Source organism: Vipera ursinii (assembly GCF_947247035.1).
Source record: "Vipera ursinii genome assembly, chromosome: 17".
NCBI lineage: Eukaryota > Metazoa > Chordata > Lepidosauria > Squamata > Viperidae > Vipera > Vipera ursinii.
In genome coordinates, this window is record NC_139530.1 from 320,139 (window position 1) to 337,271 (window position 17,133).

Here is a 17,133-nt window from a genome sequence, read left to right on the forward strand (position 1 = left end):
CGCGGCGCTGTTTACCGCCGAGAAGGGCCCGCCCGCGCGCGGGGCTGCTGGATGGAGCCGCGGCCAGGTGAGGCGGGGGCGCCGCCCTTCCTCTGCCGTCCCCATCGTCCCCAGCCACGGCGGGGAACCACGGGGGCTCGATCAAACCGAGCTCGCTTGGACGATGGGCACAGGGGCTGGGGATGATGGGGACCGTGATTTTCCGGACGGCTAGGACCATACGAAAGCTGCGGGGCGTGGGGAAGGGTTGGGGTAAATAGTCTAGCGGGGGAGGACGGGCGGGCCAGGCTGGGAACAATGGGGCCTGAAGTCACGGGACAGGGCCTGGGTTGTGGGGGGGGAAGGAAGAGGGGAAACCCACCCTTCTCGTTTGGCCTACCTGGCAGGGCTGTTGGGAGAGGAAAGGGGGGCGGTGAGCCTGCCTGCCCCTCCCAAGGGCCTCGATGGCAGCCCCGCCACCCTCCAGTCCCCCCCCCCAGCGGTCATCCCCCACCAGCCAAAGGGCAATCTTGGCTTGTAGAGTGGACCGTGGCCTGGTGTGGCCGGCTCTGACCCTCCTGGTGGGCGTTTCTCAGGACCCCCCCTTGTCCTCCCCCCCAGGCCCGCAACGTCTCTCCTCCCTTTCTAGGCTGCAACACCAGCGACTGCCCGGCCGTGGCTGCAGCAGAGACCCTCCTGGACTGACGGCCCTCCTCATGCCCAGAGCTGCCAGTCGTCCGGAGCCCATGGAGCATCTTTGGCAGGTGGGCTGCCCTCCTCCCTTCCCTTTGCCCGCTTCCTCCCACCTGGCAAGGAGAGAGTGGCAGCTTCACGCTCAGAGGGGATATTTAGGTCTGTGGTGTTAAATCCGGGGCGGCAACACTGCCCACACCGTTGGGAATTTAAAATTGCAGTAAGTGCCAAGCCCAGGTGGTGGCGGTGCTGAGCTGCAGAGCTGGGCACACCAGCCTTATACGTGACCTAGCAAGGTGAGTTGCAAAATGCTGTGTTGGAGAGGCTGACCTGTCCGTGCTATTTCTCTTCCTTCCTTCCTTCCTTCCCAGGCCTCCTGAAAAGCAATGGCCGCTGCCTCACCCCTGACCATCTCACCTTCTGAACGGAAGGTCCCCTTCGGCATCGCAAAGTCTCCCGGCTGGCCGCCACTCCCCAGCGTCACCATGCACGTCACCCGGCCAAAGTCCGCCAAGGGGCGCACCCGGTCCAGCCTGAGCTACTCCCAGAGCCTGGGGGCCTACTCCTACCAAGTGCCATCGTGCCCCCAGCCGGTTGCCACCCCTGGGGAGGAAGAGGTCAGTGGCCGGAGGGCAGCCTCCTCCCAGCCCATCCAGGCGCTCCCGGCCGAAGTGCCGGACCTCCTCCAGCAGGTGCCCACCAGGACCTCATCTTCCCTCAACAAGTACCGGGTACTGCCGTCCATCGGCAGGAAGGACCGGAGGTCAGGCACAGCTGAAGTGATGTCCGAGCAGGCTGGCCAGCTCCCAGCCAGTGCCCGAGTGGCAGCAGCCGAGGAAGAACAGAGGTCCCAGGATCCTTCTCTGCTGAGGGGGCCTGCACCTCTCCTGCTGGAGCACCCCCAGTCCCCCTTTCCTGCCTTGGAGAGGGAAGGAAGTTCTCCCACCGCCCTGACCCTCAGTCTGGAGGAGCCCGGTGAGGGGGAGCCCCGGCTGCTGCTGGCCATCCGCTCTCCTTCGGGGAAAAGGTTTGAGCGCTACTTCCGGCCCACAGACAACCTGGAGATGGTGGTCGCCGTGGCCGAGCAAAAGAACGCAGCCGCCTACCGGTGCTGCAGGATCGGGACGGCGGAAGTGCCCCGCAGGACCTTCTCGGACCTCAGCCGGTCTTTGCAGGACTGCGCCGTCCGCCACAAGTCGGTGCTCTGCATTCTGCTGGACAAGCAGGAGAGGGCGCTCTGAGCAGGACTGTGCGCGCCTCCCATTAAACCCAGGCCCTCCCAGCCTCCGTCCACTCCTTTAGACCCAGCCAAGGCCCCTCCAGGGGGGCGGGGTGGTGGCGGCCTTTTCCGTCAGGCCCCTGAGGGTTTTGTCTTCAGGCCTGTTCCTCCTCTCTTCCCTTCCCCGATTCAATCTGATTTGAACCTAGAAGAGTGGGAAGGAAACCAGGGCCAGCAGGAGCTCCCTCCAGTGCCTTTTGCTGGTTGAAGGTGTGGATAACCCTTTTGGGGGGTGGGAGAAGGGGAATGCAGGCTTTCGCACAAGATACAGAAACTGGCCTTGTCCGAGGGAAGGCTGGGGCCCCCGACGCCCCGTTCCAAGGTTTCTGCTCCATAGGTAAAGACTCTTGAATACGCTCAGCCTTCCCAAGGTCTGTTACTGCATTTTTAATCAAATTTCTTTTACAAGATTATGGCACAAATTAAGTCTGGAAGGATCCTCCCCGAATGGGCTCTCCTTCCAGTGTAAATTTGAAATTCAGTGTTGCTTCTGGCAATAATTCCAGAGCTTCTGGCAGCTTGGATGCCAAAACACACGTCGTGGATGTGTGTTTGCGTTGCCTATCGCAGTCTTGAGCTCTGCCTGGGGGGGGGGGGGCAGGGGCGGGGGGGGGGCTTTTTCTGAAGAGCTGCTGCTGCTGCTTTTTGAGCACACAAATCAACCTGCTTTGATTAAGAGTGGCCTGTTTGTGTTATCAAAATGCCATTTCCCCCCTCAAACTGTATTTGAATGTTTTAAAGAAAAACATTTCTCTGCCCACAGGCAGAGTTGGAACTCTCAGTATTCTGCACAGAGAGACCTGCTAACAGAGAGGACAGCTTGCCAAAATCAGTCCGCCTTCCGAGCGTTGATTTCTTAGCCCAGACAGGCCAAAGGACGCTGGGAGGCAGGAGACTTTGCCAGGGCCTGGAAGCCTTGAGCGGTGGTGGTGCCTGTCCAGCTAAGACCTAGGGGGGGATTCAATTCAGCAGAGCACCCCAGTGGCCGCTCTTTGGGCCCCCTTGCCAATATCAGCCTGCTGTGGCCACAGGGCTTGCTCCCAGGGTCCGGGGGGGTGGGTGGTCAGTGCCGGGAAGAGGGCAGCGTATCTTGGCCTGGCCTCCTTTGAGCTGCTGGGGGACGGAGACCAGGCAAGGCTACCTGGCATCATGCACTGCTGGGTCAAACTGGGTAGCTGGGAACTGTGGCCACCTGGAGGCCACCCGGTTGGGGGAAGCTGATAGAAACAACCCCATTCATTTCTTCAACATTCTGACGTGACCAGGTGCTGGTTTTTATGCTTTCCACTCTGGCACAGACCTCATGAAGCGATTTTAAAAACCTCTTGGGCAAACCCAGGTGGATTTCCTAGGGAAAAGGGGGGGGACTCCTTTTCTGGGAAGGGGAATGGCCCTTTTTTGCATTGAGTTGGGGAACTCGGTCAACGTAAACCCATGGAAGATATTCTGAGGGAGAATATGCACACGGACAGACGGAAGACACCGGCAGGTGCATTTAACCCACATTTTTTGGGCCACGGCAAATGCCTGGCTTCAGTCGCCCTTCCAGCTGATGCAGCGAGCACAGGAAGATGGGTGGTGTAAAGATTTAATTAATAAAAATGCTGCATGAAGGGAGTCCATCAGCAGCACGGCTCAGGACTCCCAGGCAGCTCAACCAGGGACCCCCAAACTGACAGGCCAAAGGAACACCTAGCGGGCATCAGCTGTGTTTATTTTATCCCAATTAAAATGCAAATGCCATGACAACAAACTTACGTTTTAGTCTTTAGGGAGGGCCGGGCTCTCGCCTGAGAAGGCCAGGTACCCTCCGTGAGGAGGGGAAGGGGCACCTTCGCCCCCACGAAGACCCACTGCTACGAATCACACGGAAGAAAGCGGAGGCCGGGTGTCAAGTCTCGTGCGGTCTTTATTCTGGCTGAGAAGCTACATGGGAAAGCAGCCCTGCCTGCCTCTCCCATCCCCCTCTGCGTCCGGCTCACGTGGTCACCTGGTGTGGCCAGAGTGGGTCGAAGACTCCCTGCCACATACAGCCCACATCTGCCTGTTAGCTCCTGTGGAATAAAAATAAGTATGCCCCAGCATACAAAATCTATGGACAGCTATGTTTTTTTTAAAACCGACCTCACCCCCCCCCCCAAAAGCTGTGGACAGAAACCGAGGAACAGGCTGTGCACAAACATCCTAAACATTTAGGTACATTTCTAAAACGAGCAGGGCACATACGTCATATTTTGCATGAAAAGAATCCCCATCTCAGTCGCAATCCAGTCCTCTAAAACGCAGGGATTAAAACCCAAAAAAACTCTCAAGCGATTTGGGTCCCGTATTAAGCAGGAAGCCAGGAGCTCTTCTGCCCCCACCAACCCAGCCACCCACCAAAGCCTGAATAAAAACACTTTTAATTCTACCGCGCCAGAGAGAGAGAGAGAGAAAGAAATCATCCAGTGCTCACTGCGCCTGCTCGAGATTACCCCACGGCAGAACCCAGAGGAGACGGCAGCCTCCGCTGAGCCTCCTTGGCTGCCCCCAAACTGAACACCATTTGGGGTCACCGCAATTGTAGGCATGATCTCTCCCCCCTCCCTTCCCCGCCTGAGAAGCCAAATCAGTTTGGTAGCAACCAGCAACACACAGACAACCAAAATGCACACCGGAGGCCTGATGGCCCATCAATGGTGGGCGGGGAGGCAGGGAACGAAGCTGCAATTAAAACCAGGAGCTCCTTATGAGGAAGCTGGCGCTCCTCAGCCCTTCGGGGGACACACCTGACCCTCCAGAGGTGAAGCTAGAAACATGCCCGCCCACCCGTCCTTTGCAACCCACAGGAGTTCCTCCGGAGGCCCCAAAACAAGAGATTTAGCTCAGCCTTACGGCACCCAGAAACACGCCTCCCTTCGAGCTGCTCCTGACCAAAACATCTTCCCGTCTCTATTTGGAGCTGACAAGAGTTCTTCCCTCTAGACCAGGGTGAGCATCGGCTCTCTTCTTCCCCACCAGGCTGTTCTGCGACCCTGCCCAGGCTTTGGCTTCCCTTGCCCGCCACCCGCGGGACTGCAGCTCTCCGAAGTTTCTCGGGAAGGAGAAAAAGCATAAGAATGGAAAGATGGGCAATCGTGCCATCAACTAGGGGAAAACAATATCAGAAGACAGTGATTTTCCTTGAGTAAAAATGGCAATCTCTGCCCACTTCACACATTCCCATCACGAAACTAGCCTGGACCTTTGCTCCCTTTGAAGTGTAAAAGGAGGAAAAAAAATCATAAGCTTTAGATATTTGTCTGTCCAATCTTCCACATACTCCTTTTAGTCCTCTCTCTCTCTTCACAAAACAGGCATTAAAATCCCTTCTAATTATTGGCTACTTTTTTTGGCATCATTTTCATAATTGAAAAGGTTCTCCCACTCTTAAGGCTAAACTAAAAGAAAAAAGTAAGTTACTGTAAACATTTCTTTGCGAAACGTGTCTTCCGTTCCCCAGTTTGCACTAATTTGGAAATTAAAGTCCAGCCGCATTGTTGTTGGTTTAAGGTAATTTCTGCAGCGCTTGTGATAATGGGGGACACCCCACTTCGCACGGGGCTGGTGAGATGGGCCCGTCGGGACGGTGTGCCAATTTTGGGTGGGAGAGCCACGGGGCGGAAGGTGGGCACGCCCGTCCCCTTGGCTGCCCCCTTCAGTTAGCAATTTTCTCAATCTCATCCAAATCATCTGTATCCAATTTATAAATCTTCTTGTCTGCAAAAAAAAAACAACAACAACAAGCAGCATTGTCAGGAAAGATTCAGAAGTCTGTAAAACAGGAACCGGTTTGATTCTCGGGTGATTCGTGGCCCAAAGAGACATTTAAGTTTCTGAAAACTCACAAAGGCCACAGAGGCCAAGTTGCCGATGACACCTAAAAGTCCCTGAAGCCTTCTTCATGTGCTACCGAATACGTAATTATATAATATTCTGGATTAAATTATTTAGCGGATAGAGAGCACGCAGTCTCCAAAGTTGGCCCCTTTTAAGACTTGTGGGCAACTCCCAGAATTCCTGCTGGCTGGGGAACTCTGGGAGTTGAAGCCCACAAGTCTTAAAAGAGGCCATGTTTGGAGAACCCTGACCTAGAGTAATAATTTTGGGGGGAGGGGGGAGGTGCCTTTGAATTAATGCTACTTCCTGGCCACTGCCTGGATAAGCCCGTGCAGTTTCCCTGGCTACCTTTCAGGATGGCCCCCTCCTTGGCTGGAGGGGAGAGGGAGGGACCAGCCCCGCGTCCCTCAGCTGGCTTCTTGTCCAAGGCAGGAGGACGTTCGCTTGGTCTTGCCCCACCGGGAGGCCAAGCCCAGGTTTGGGGGACTCACTGAAATGTTCCTGGATCCGGTTGAGGATGTTCATGCTGTGCTTGCTGTCCACCATGTTGACGGCCAGCCCCCGCTTGCCGAAGCGCCCCGTGCGGCCAATGCGGTGCAGGTAGGTCTCGTTGTCCGGGTTGCCGTCTTTGTCCACCGGGAGGTCGAAGTTTATTACCACAGAGACCTGCTCCACGTCTATGCCTGGGGAGGAAGTTTGTCATGGCGGTATTTAAGCCTCTCCACCAGCTGAACAGATGACCCCATGCTCCACAACACTGCGTAGCTCAAGACACGTCACAACACAATGTAAACTGGACTGACTGGCTTTTTCTAAGAGCCACCGGAGGAGGAGACCACAATCGCTTTGCAGGCAACCCTCCACTTACGACAAGGAGCACAACCTCCATTGTTAAGTGGTGTGGTCGTTAAGCGAGACATCAGGTGACAGCAGAGGATTTTACAACCGCCTTGCTGCGCTTCTTCACTGAACCACTGCAGTTGTTAAGCAAGGCATCGCCGCAACTTGCAAGATTCCCTACTGACTCTGTTGGAAGCTGGCTAGGAAGGCCGCCAATCCAATGACCGCCGTAAATGCGAGACAGTGGCCGAGCGCCCCAGCCCAGGTCCCATCACCACAAGGACACTCTACAGGGAGCTTAAGGGCAGCGCTGGTCCCAAGCCATCTCCTTTCAGGGCCACTGTCACTTTGGACGGTCGCTAAACAAGCGTTCCTTCCATGAGGACTGTAACCCTGCAGAGCCCATTGCCCAAATTCAGAAGCCAAGAGCCAAAAGGGCACCTCAATCATCAGGAAGAGAGGCGAGAACTTCTGGATGCTCCGGCGGCACTGGGGTTTTTTTTAGGAAGAGACCGGCGGAGAGCCGCTTGACACAGGGTCTTCTGCTCGAGGCAGAGGGCCAGACTAGAAGACCTCCTGGGCCCCTTCCAGCTCCGTCCTTCTGGACTCACCTCGGGCACAGACATTGGTGGTCACCAGGACCTTCTCCTTGCCCTCTCTGAAGCGTTCGATCACGGCCGCCCGCTGCTCCACCATCATCTCCCCGCTCAAGAGGGCGACCTGGTGGCCTTCCTTGGACAGCTCCCCCGCCAGCCAGCCGGCTGTCTTGCGAGTCTGCGGGAGGGAAGGGTCAGCGAGCCAGGGGGGGCCTGCGGGAGGGGCGGGGCTGGGGTGCCACCCCCCCCACACCCGGCCCGGCCCTCACGTGGCAGAAGATCATGGCCTGGGCGATGGTGATGGCTCCGTAGATGTTGCAGAGGGCCTGGAACTTCTCCTCCCGGCTGCTGCAGAGGACGTAGTACTGCTTAATGGTGTCCAGCGTCTCCTCCTCCCTCTTCAGCTTGATGATGTTGGGGTCAGGAACCACCTTCTGGGCAAACTTCCACACCGAGTCCTCAAAGGTGGCCGAGAAGAGCAGCATCTGGCAATCGCGGGGAAGCATCCTGGGGAGAGAGAAACAGCCAGAACTTTGGATCCACCACCCTGCCTTTGAAAATCCTCCTGGAAACAGCTTTCTGCTTCTGCCAACTATACAGGTAGACTGTCTCCACACAAGGAGGTTCAATCTCCTTGCTCCGCACAAGGCAGCCTGACCCTCAGCAATCATCACGCTTGGGGCCTCCAGAGGTCCCACAGACCTTCCTCCTCGCTGCCTCCATTTAACCCAGTTCCCACCACGCTTCCACAGCCTCCTCCGGCTGCCACCCAAAGGAAAGAGGCCACACCTGCTCCCCTCAAGAATTTTTGGGGGGGTTTCTTCCTGGACAACTTCCTCCCTTCCCATGAAGTGTATTTATTTCCTGCATACCCAAGTTGTCTTAATAAATACATAAACAAAATTATTTTAAAGGAGATGGATAAAGGGATAGGAGAAAAAGGCCTAGGAATCCATGGACATTTAGCTCCCTTTCTGCTGGAGAATACCAAGTCAGAAAACTGTGGCCCTCCCTGACCTCTGGATGCGGATGCTCTGGTCCTGGTGCCCCTGGGTGGCGATCATGACGTCGGCCTCGTCTAGAACAAATACCCGGATCTTCTTGGGGTCGATGAATTTGAGCTTCGAACACCAGTCCAGGACGGTGCCTGGCGTGCCAATAACAATCTGTTCGGCAATCTTCTGGCCACGCTCCACTGTTGGGGGGGGGGAGAGAAGAGGAAGTGACCCCTTGGGGAGGTTGGCCCCTGGCCCCTCCCCACTCTCGCAGTGGAGGGACCCCGCTGATGGCAAAGTGTCCGGATCCATCCCGGCAAGATGCCAGGAAATGGAGAGAACCAGCCTGATACTCACACTTGTTGCCCCGGACAGCATAGGCCAGCTTCAGCGCAGGGTAGAACTGGCCCATCTGTTCGATGACCTTCCCGGTCTGGAGGGCCAACTCGTATGTGGGGGAAAGGCAGAGGCACTGGAGGCGAGAAGAGGGAAGAAAATTAGAAGAACGAAAAAAAATCTCTCTCCGGTCTCTCTTTTCACTGCCAGCGCATCCCCCTCCCCCGTCTCTTCCCAGCGGTCGGAGCTGGCTATGGAGAGAAAGTCCCCCGACCTCAGGGGAGGCGGCCGACCCCTGCCTCAACTTCTGCCAGGAGCAAATCGCCCTTGGCGACCCTCTCACCACATCGCCCCTCGGTGTCAAGGCTGGTGACAGCAGCTACCTGGGGATGCTTGTGGTCCGGTTCCACCCGGCTGAGCATGGCCAGGACGAAAGCTGCCGTCTTCCCAGTGCCGGACTGGGACTGGGCAATCAGGTTCTGTGGGCTGTAGATAGGTGGACACCGTGAACAGAGGACGGGAGGACTCTGGGCAGCTCAGAGGGAATGGCCACCCCTCCCCGAGTTTCATGGCAGCGGGCAATTTGCGTGGGCAGCATCTGGGCACAACGAGAACTCACCCACCTCCAGCAAAGGCCCCTTCGGAGATCCCTCTTCTGCCCTCCCCAGCCAAACTCCCCCACTGCCCCTCCAGCCCTCCTGAGCGTCACGACTTACGGCTCCGCGAGCATCATGGGCAGGGCGTTCTCCTGGATCTTGGAGGGCCTGTTGAAGCCCATGGCATAGACCCCCTGGAGCAGCTGGGGCTTCCTGAGTGGGGGGAGCAAAGATGACGTCTACACAGCGCTACAAAGACTTTGAACCAGCTTCTCCCTCACAGGGCTGATGGGCAGGAGTAGAACAGAGACACCCCCCCCCATGCAGGGTAGCAATGCCACCAAAGCCCCTTCTCTCAGTGATGCTCACCCCCCACCATGAGGAACCACGAGCTCCCAAAAAGTCAAGTGGGAGGCACTTACAAGCGCAGCTCTTCGAAAGACTTCACCGAGTACAGGGGTGACGTGGGATCCCTCTGCAGCACCTCTACCTGGTTCGTGTTGTCCACCAAATTGCTACGGATCAGCTTGTTCAGCAATGACTGGGCGGCCCGATCCTCTGTGGCCAGATGGGAAAGGGGGGTTCACCAAAGCATGAACACCCCCTTTCATTTTTAGCAAGAACCTTAAACTTATATGACGCTTCACGGTGCTTTTACAGCCCCCCACTCCAAGCGGTTTACAGAGTCAGCCTGTCGCCCCCCAATAATCTGGGTCATTTTACCGACTTCAGGACGGAAGGCAGAGTCAACCTTGAGCCGGTCAGGATCGAACTGCTGGCTGTCGGCAGAGACTGCCTGCAATACTGCACTGTAACCACTCTGCCACCAAGATTTTAACCACAATCTCCTGGCAGAACACACCTGTGACAGTCAGACCGCTAAGATGCCCACAAGGAAGGTAATTCTTCTCCGTTTTTGGCACTTCCTGTCCTAAAACTACGGCCTGCCACCTGTCCCACATACAAAAGCCACCTAGAGGGCCTCCAGCCGAAGACCGGGTGTCCCAGCGCTTGAGGATAGAACCAGCAGATGGCAAACAGCTGGCACCGAAGACAGAACGCTGAGTGGGCTTGGCTTTCCCTCCGGACATTACAAAGCTGGGCACTCGGCAGCCCAGCCCTGCCAAGAAGAGGAGGGTCTTAACTGCCCCCCCTCCAAACAGCCCTTCTTGGAAAGGGGGACGAGGTCGGGACCTGGGGCTTTCCTGCACAGCAACAGCCCCTGGTTTGGTACTTCCTGAACCAGGTAAATTAGGCATATGCTACCTTTTTCGTCTTCTTCCGTCTTCTCTGCACTGTCCCTTGTCTTGACAACGGCTCCTGTTGGAACAAACCATCATTTGTAGCACCACCAAGATAGGTTAGCTAAGAGGGGTCGGAGAACCACCTCTCGTGGATGGTTTTATAAGTTCTCCTGCACAATGCAGAAGGCTGGCTGGGGAATTCTGGGAGTTGAAGTCCACGAGTCATAAAAGAGCCACGTTTGCCTACCCCTGCCTTAGTGCTTAGATGCCACAAGAGCCTTTGGCTCCGTTTTGACAGGTTGGCTTCCTAGGAGTGAGGATGTAATTTCACTCCTAAAAGTGGGGGGAGCGTGGGTGCAACTGGTAAGAAGAAAGAAAAGACTCCAGGTTGTCTGTGACAGTTACAGGGAACAGCTCCACCTCGGGAATCACGGCTACACCCACCGTTGGCATCTGGCTTGAGGTTCTCCTTCAGGTGTAAGTTGCTCAGCTGAAAGGAAGAAATCAGAGAGATTCTGAGTACAAATCGGGGCTTCTCAGCCCATCCTATTGTTTAGGGTGAAAAATTAAAATCTTAATGGCTGTAGCTCTTTAAAGGATTTTAAGTTCCTATGAGCACGTTGGGTAACTGATAACCCCAGGATTCTCAGCCTTGGAAACTTGAAGATGGGCGGACTTGAGCTCCCAGAATTCTCCAGCCAGCCAAGACAGGACGGGAGATTCTGAGAGTTGAAGGGGCCCCTCCCACACATCTTCAAGTTGCCAAGGTTGAGAAACACTGTAATAAGCCCTCCTTTCTTGAAAAGGAGAAAGCTACAACATTTGCTGGTCACAACAGCCCTTTGGGACTCCCAGATCAGAGGCAGGAATGGCACCACGGCAGACAAGGAGCCCAAAGGACGGACAACGGCTTGGCTGCTGTGAAAACCACTTTATGGCCTGGAGAGTTCTTAGGCCGCCTTCAGAAAGTCACTTAAGCAGAAATACTAATGGCAGAGAGTTAAGGAAGGGGACCTGGACGGAGATCGGTTACCAAGAGGAGGAAAACATAGCTGACGGACAGAACACATGTAGACTGTTTATATTACCTATATCTAAATCATTCTGTTGTTTAGGTTTATATAAATATAAATATTTATATTCTACACAATTATAATTATATAACACAAATGAATATTCTACATAATATATATATGTGTGTGTGTGTGTATACACGCACGTATGTTTCTGTGTATATACATGTGCGCGTACATACACACACACACACACACAGACTCTAAAAGAGAACTTCACACGCACCGTTCAAAATCACATCAATATAACCAGACACCAAATTCGCGCAGACATAAGGAGCACCCCCTCCCCACTCGGGACTGCAACCGCAACTTCTCACGGCAAGCCAGGTGTGTTTGTGGGTTTCGAGGGTTCTTTTCAGCCCTCGTTCCAAGGCGGCTTTTCTTTTTCCTGCTTTTTGAGCGCCCCCCCCCCCAGCAGAGGGCAACTCTCTCCCCGGCAGGGGGGGACCCATTCACGCGTACACACGCGCGCCCCGGCCCGCCCAACCTCTCCGTCCGGCGTCTCTCACCGAGGCCGCGGCGGCCGCCTCCTGCTCATCCACCGCCAGCGCCCACGAGTCGGTCGCCATCCTCTCCCCAGAGACGAAGGGAACGCTCGGCCTCACGCTGCAGCCCCAGGGAGGCCGCCGGCTCTGCGCAGGCGCGGCAGGAAGGGCGGGGCGCTCCGCGTGCACCCAGAAAGGATTCCGGGCGGGGGCCGGCGGCGGCACGCCGGACGTTCCGGAAGCGCCTTGACCCGCCCCGTCCCGCCCCTTTCCTTCCTTTTTTTTTCTCCTTTCGAAGGTTCCACTGGCGGGCCGAGCGCGCATGCGCAATTTTCTCAAAATTAAATGCAATGCGAGAGAAATGTAAACCCGTCGCGGTTTTGTCCTTTCTTCCATTCTTTCTCCAGGCTGCTACGAGAGGGGGGGGAGAGGCTGCCCTGCCCGCCGTTGCAATGCCCAGCCGGGGGTCTGGAGGTCTTCCTCTCCGTCCGCCTGCAAGGCTCCTTTGCAAGGAGGCAACTGACCCCAATTAGAGGAGGTGGGCTGACAAGCGGCTGGCACACCTCCTTACCCACGAGGACTGCCTCTTGCAAGCTTGCCAGCTGGGAAGACTTGAACTCAGAACACCCCAGGGGTGGGCAGGCTGGAACTCGCGGTGTGTGTGGGGGTGTTGAGAAGCACTGCACCAAGCAGGGTGAACCTCAGCTGGTGGGGGCACTGGGCAAATCCTCTGGGTTTCCCCCCTTCCGTGGCTGAGGCCAGCATGCGCCATCATGCAAAAGGCCTCTCTCCCTCCTGGCCATGACCCTCTTCTCCCTCCTGCCAGCCTGATGGGAATTTGCTGCTGGGCAGGATGGCCGCTCTGCATCGCCTCTCTGCCTTCCCCCCCAACCACCCCCGGCTTAACCACCCTCCCCCCTTCCCTCTCATCTGCCCCCTCTTCTCCTGTGCTGACCCCTTTGTGCCAGGATCCACTTTGGGGGCCCGCCGTCTCATCATCTCGCTTTCCTACGGTGACATCATAGCCTTTGCCATGGCAACGGGCAGTCGAGCCGGCGTGGGTGCTGAGCCACACACACACACACAGGAGCTGGGGAAATAGCTGCGGCCAGCCGGATCGGACCTGACAAAGGGAAAATAGGAAAATGCCCGCTGAGATGCACCTTGAATGGGGTGCAATGCTTGCTCGATTGCTGGGAAACCTGCTTGCTTGCTTGTTTTCCCACAACCATCTGGACCCCAGTTCATTCAGAGTTTCCTGCATTTGCTCAATTTCTCCAGCCAAAAGTGAACCGCTTGAATTGTGTTCACAGAGCACACTACATAGCTCAAATGGTTCGAGGGCTTTTGGGGTCAATATCTTGCTAAATCCCAGCCAGGATCTTGGCACGTGGTGTGAAGCAGGCACAAATTTAGGCACTGGGCATCATGTGGATGGGGTTCTGTTAACCTGGATTTGGGCTTCAGAGTAGGCCAACCCAGCCACTGAAAAACTAACCCAGGAGTCTGTCCTCAAACACTGCACTAGATTCCCATAAAGGGGAACCTTTATTTGTAGCTCAGGGTTGAAAAGAGGGGTCCTGGGTACTCTCTGAGCTTGGGGTTTTCTTTGCAGATGTTTTATGACCCAAACTAGATAACATTATTACTAGCACTCATTATGGGTCATGAAAAGTCTGCTAGGAAACCGCCAAGCTCAGAGAGCACCAAGGGCCCTCAAGGATTCTCAGTTTGGACATTGCTCAGCATTTTGGGCATTGAAGTCCACCCATGCTGGCTGGGGGATTTTGGGAGTTGAAGTCCACTCATCTTAAAAGTTGTCCAGATTGAAAAATACTGCTTTTTCTCCTGGGGGGGGGGGCGGTTATTCTTCAAATAACCTTTTCTGTCACTTAAATCTCGGAGGTGTCTTCCTTCTCTGGCGTTTGCCCTGGAGGAGGACAGCCAGATGGCTGGAGAAACAAAGTGGGATAATAAAGAGAACCTCATTATGTTTCTACTTAAAGAAGGAACAGGGCAACTGTCTTCCAAACACCCTTACCCTGATTTATGATGTTGTTTATGCTTTGGTCATAATGCAGTGGGCAGACTCTCCTGTCAAAATCTGAAAGCCACCGTTTAGGGCTTAGGATGAAGGCAGCCAGCTCCAGTTTATCTGACAAGCTGCAATTAAGCCAACAATGTGGGGATCAGGCCAATGCTAGTTTAAGCAGCTTTTGCTGAGCTGAATTATATGTGCGCCTCACACCCAAACTGCAATTTTTTCATTATGTTTGGTCATTGATGAGCTAAGCTTTGAGTTCCTCTATTATCAGAGTTGTTGAAGTTAGAATTAGAAGTTAGACCCCCAAACATTGATGTGAGAAGGTAGAGAGGACTCAAATGGGTCCCTTCTAGGCAACCATCTCTTTTTCCTGCCCTTCCCAAGCCTACATGCTTTTTGTCCATCTTGAACTACTAAAGCTTTATTTAAAAAATATCTTCATAGTTTGGATACATTGCAAACAATTATGGCTAAGGCTATGGATAAAATGGCCGTTCCCCAACATTTGACCCTAGATCAGTGTTTCTCAACCTTGGGCACTTTATAATGGGTAGACTTCAACTGTCAGCAGAGTCGGGGATGATGGGAACAGGAATCAAGCTGTGAAAGAGTGTGACACCAAAGTTTGAGGTATTTTTTCCCCTTGGAGGTGTCATCTACTACAATCATGATCTCACTGGATGAGCTGGGCTGGGCGCCAAGGACATCCGTGTCCTGTCCGATGTGATGTCTCCGTCCTTCACTTGCTCTCCTCCAGTCGCAAGAATGACCCCTTGCTGTCTCAGGAGACCTTCCCACAGACGGGAAGCAGGGAGGGATCCAAACTGACAGGGGACTTTGCTCCTCTCAATTGTGACGGCTGACGGACAAGCAAATATCCCTATGGCACTCGATCAGGAAGTTATTAAAGGCTATTAAAAATTTCCAAAGAAGCCACGTAGGATTAGAAAGGCAGGGGGCCCCCCTCATTCGTCTGGGGTGCATCTTTCCGCCCCTTCTCCCCAGAAAGAATTTCAAGGTCCATTAAAAGTTCTCCTTCGGACTCCTGCCCGTTACTTCTCAGCTGGGCCCCCCCTTGGACCTGGATCAGGGCTCTTGAGTAGGGGGGCTGCTCTCCTCTCCCACCTGCTCCCCTGGCCTTCCCGGAGGGCTGATTTCTTCAGAAGCGGTTTCCCTCCTTTTGGGGTTCCTGTCCTCCCGGGGCTGTCCATCGCTCCCTAGTAGTTTGCAAGGACCCCGAAGGGTCCAGCCGGCTCTCATCAGAGGGAGCCCTGGTGGCAGAATGCAGTATTGCAGGATGACTGCCCGCAGCCAGGAGTTCCATCCTAACCTGCTCAAGGTTGACTCAGCCTTCCATCCTTCCCAGGCAGGTAAAACGGGGACCTAGACGGTTGGGGGGCCAGAGGGTGACTCTGTAAACCGCTCAAAGAGGGCTGGAAAGCGTGAAGGAAGGAACCGAAAGGGAGGGGAGGGGGCGTCCCACCTGGCGGCCCCCAAATGGAGGGGAGGGGCGTGCTGGTTCCCCTCCGGGCTCCTATTGAAGCACTGCGGAGGCACGGCGGACGCCGGCCCGAGCCACGCGGAGGTCGGTGCGGGAAGGGGGGGCTCCTCGCGCGGATGCGACCCGCTTTGGGCCCGCCTGCGGGTGCGTGCGCGCGTGTCCTTCCCGACGGCCAGCCGAGCTCTCCCTCTCTCGCTCGCTCCGCAAAGCGGGCAGAGGAGCCGCAAGCAGGGGAGACGCGCCCGCCCGGTCGCCAGCAGCCCCCCCCCCCCGCCAGGCCAGCCCCTCGCGGGCCACCTGTTGCCTCCGCCGCCGCGTTCAGGAGAGCCGGCGGGGACTGCGGAGCTCCTGCCGGGCAGCCCTCCTGGACCCCCGACCGGCCCCTCCGGCCAGGTAAGAGCAGCCCGCCCGCCGTCGCTCCCGGTTTGTTTTTCCGTCCCGTCTGCCGGCTCCCCCCCCCCCGCCACTGCCTCTGTGCGGGGACTGTCTCCTGCCCCAGAACAGCGCCCGATTTTCGTTTGACGCCCCGCGCTGAGTCTGGGACAAGTCGGGGAGGGAGAAAGATAGAAAGGGAGAGAGCCCCCCCCCCACTTTAGCTCCAGGTCTCCTGCTGCTTTCAGACACAACATCCCCCCCCCCCCGCAGCTACAGTTGTGGCTCTGCGTGTGTAAATGGGGGAGGGGGGCGGCGGACTGTGTTTGCAAGGAACAGCGGCAGCTTCGGAGGCTGCGAGGGAGCTGAAGATGGGGCCCCCTCCTCACCTCCGGAGAGAAGGAATCGGGGGGGCGCTTGGGCTGAACCCAGCAGCGGCCCCTTCTTCAGGTGGGGGTCGCCCCGCGCCAAGAGAGCGGCTCCTCGCTGTCTTTTGCAGCAGAGCCCTGTTTTCACCCGAAGCCCCGCAAACTTGCGCGCCTGCCCTGATCCGTTCAAGATCTCTCTGGGTCCCCACCCGACCCCTTTGCGGAGGGCGGGGGCTTCTGCTGCCAGGGGGGATCTTGGGCAGGCTGGAGGTGGCAGGTCTTTGCCCCCCTACCCCCTTCGGAAGCCTCTTTGGAAAGCGACCCTCTTGGGTTCCGGAATCCCTTCGCCCCTAAGGCGGGGACCGTTCCGGGAAGGTTTGGGGAAGCTGCAGAAGGGAGAAAGCAACACCCGGCAAGTTGCGCTCGTGTGCTCGCAATGCCTCGGAGCATTGATAAATAAATAAATAAGATTGCCTCTTACTTTGTATCAGAAGAGGAATCGCGGATTCATACAGGAGTTCTGATTTTGATAGGCAGAGCTCGTGGACACAACGACAGACACAATTAGTGCACCAGCATCTATCTTCTGTTAAATGAACCGCCGCAGGTGTTAAGTGAGTCACATGGTTGTTAAGTGAATCTGGCTTCCCCATTGACTCTGCTTGTCAGAAGGTCGCAAAAGGGGATCACGTAAGCCCCCCCCCCCAAAACACTGCGACCGTCATGAGTCGGTCACTAAGCATAACTGAATTTTGATCACACGACCATGAGGGATGCTACAATGGTTGTAAGAATGAAAACTGGTCACAAGTCACTTTTTTCAGTGCTGATGCAACTTTGAGCAGTCATTAAATGAACTGGTGCAAGTCAG

The 17,133-nt window shown here is 55.8% G+C and overlaps 2 protein-coding genes across 5 annotated transcripts in view; one reads left to right on the forward strand and one right to left on the reverse strand.

Moving 5' to 3' along the window:
• The first annotated feature begins 15 nt into the window (after positions 1–15).
• UBXN10 (UBX domain protein 10) lies at positions 16–3,684 on the forward strand. The gene is made up of 3 exons (XM_083375502.1): positions 16–67; positions 629–743; positions 1,044–3,684. Exon 3 carries the CDS (start codon positions 1,059–1,061, stop codon positions 1,911–1,913), a length of 855 nt encoding a protein of 284 aa, XP_083231628.1. The 5' UTR covers positions 16–67; positions 629–743; positions 1,044–1,058; the 3' UTR covers positions 1,914–3,684.
• A 158-nt stretch (positions 3,685–3,842) lies between these two features.
• Positions 3,843–17,133, reverse strand: part of MUL1 (mitochondrial E3 ubiquitin protein ligase 1) — a 39,653-nt gene continuing 26,362 nt past the window's right edge. For 2 of the 4 annotated variants that reach the window (XM_083375473.1, XM_083375475.1), the window contains 11 exons: positions 10,861–10,906; positions 10,439–10,492; positions 9,595–9,730; positions 9,293–9,385; positions 8,960–9,062; positions 8,598–8,712; positions 8,263–8,440; positions 7,515–7,752; positions 7,261–7,423; positions 6,301–6,492; positions 3,843–5,689 (listed from right to left, as the gene is read on the reverse strand). In XM_083375473.1, the coding sequence (XP_083231599.1) occupies positions 5,628–5,689; positions 6,301–6,492; positions 7,261–7,423; positions 7,515–7,752; positions 8,263–8,440; positions 8,598–8,712; positions 8,960–9,062; positions 9,293–9,385; positions 9,595–9,730; positions 10,439–10,492; positions 10,861–10,906 (1,380 nt within the window). In that variant the 3' untranslated portion in view covers positions 3,843–5,627. Of the gene's footprint in view, positions 5,690–6,300; positions 6,493–7,260; positions 7,424–7,514; positions 7,753–8,262; positions 8,441–8,597; positions 8,713–8,959; positions 9,063–9,292; positions 9,386–9,594; positions 9,731–10,438; positions 10,493–10,860; positions 10,907–12,001; positions 12,130–17,133 lie in introns of those variants that run through there. The other 2 variants (XM_083375474.1, XM_083375477.1) reach the window with 2 other exon arrangements.

Coding starts and splice junctions, on each gene's coding strand:
- UBXN10 (XM_083375502.1), top strand. CDS start 1,059: ATGGCCGCTGCCTCACCCCTGACCATCTCACCTTCTGAACGGAAGGTC.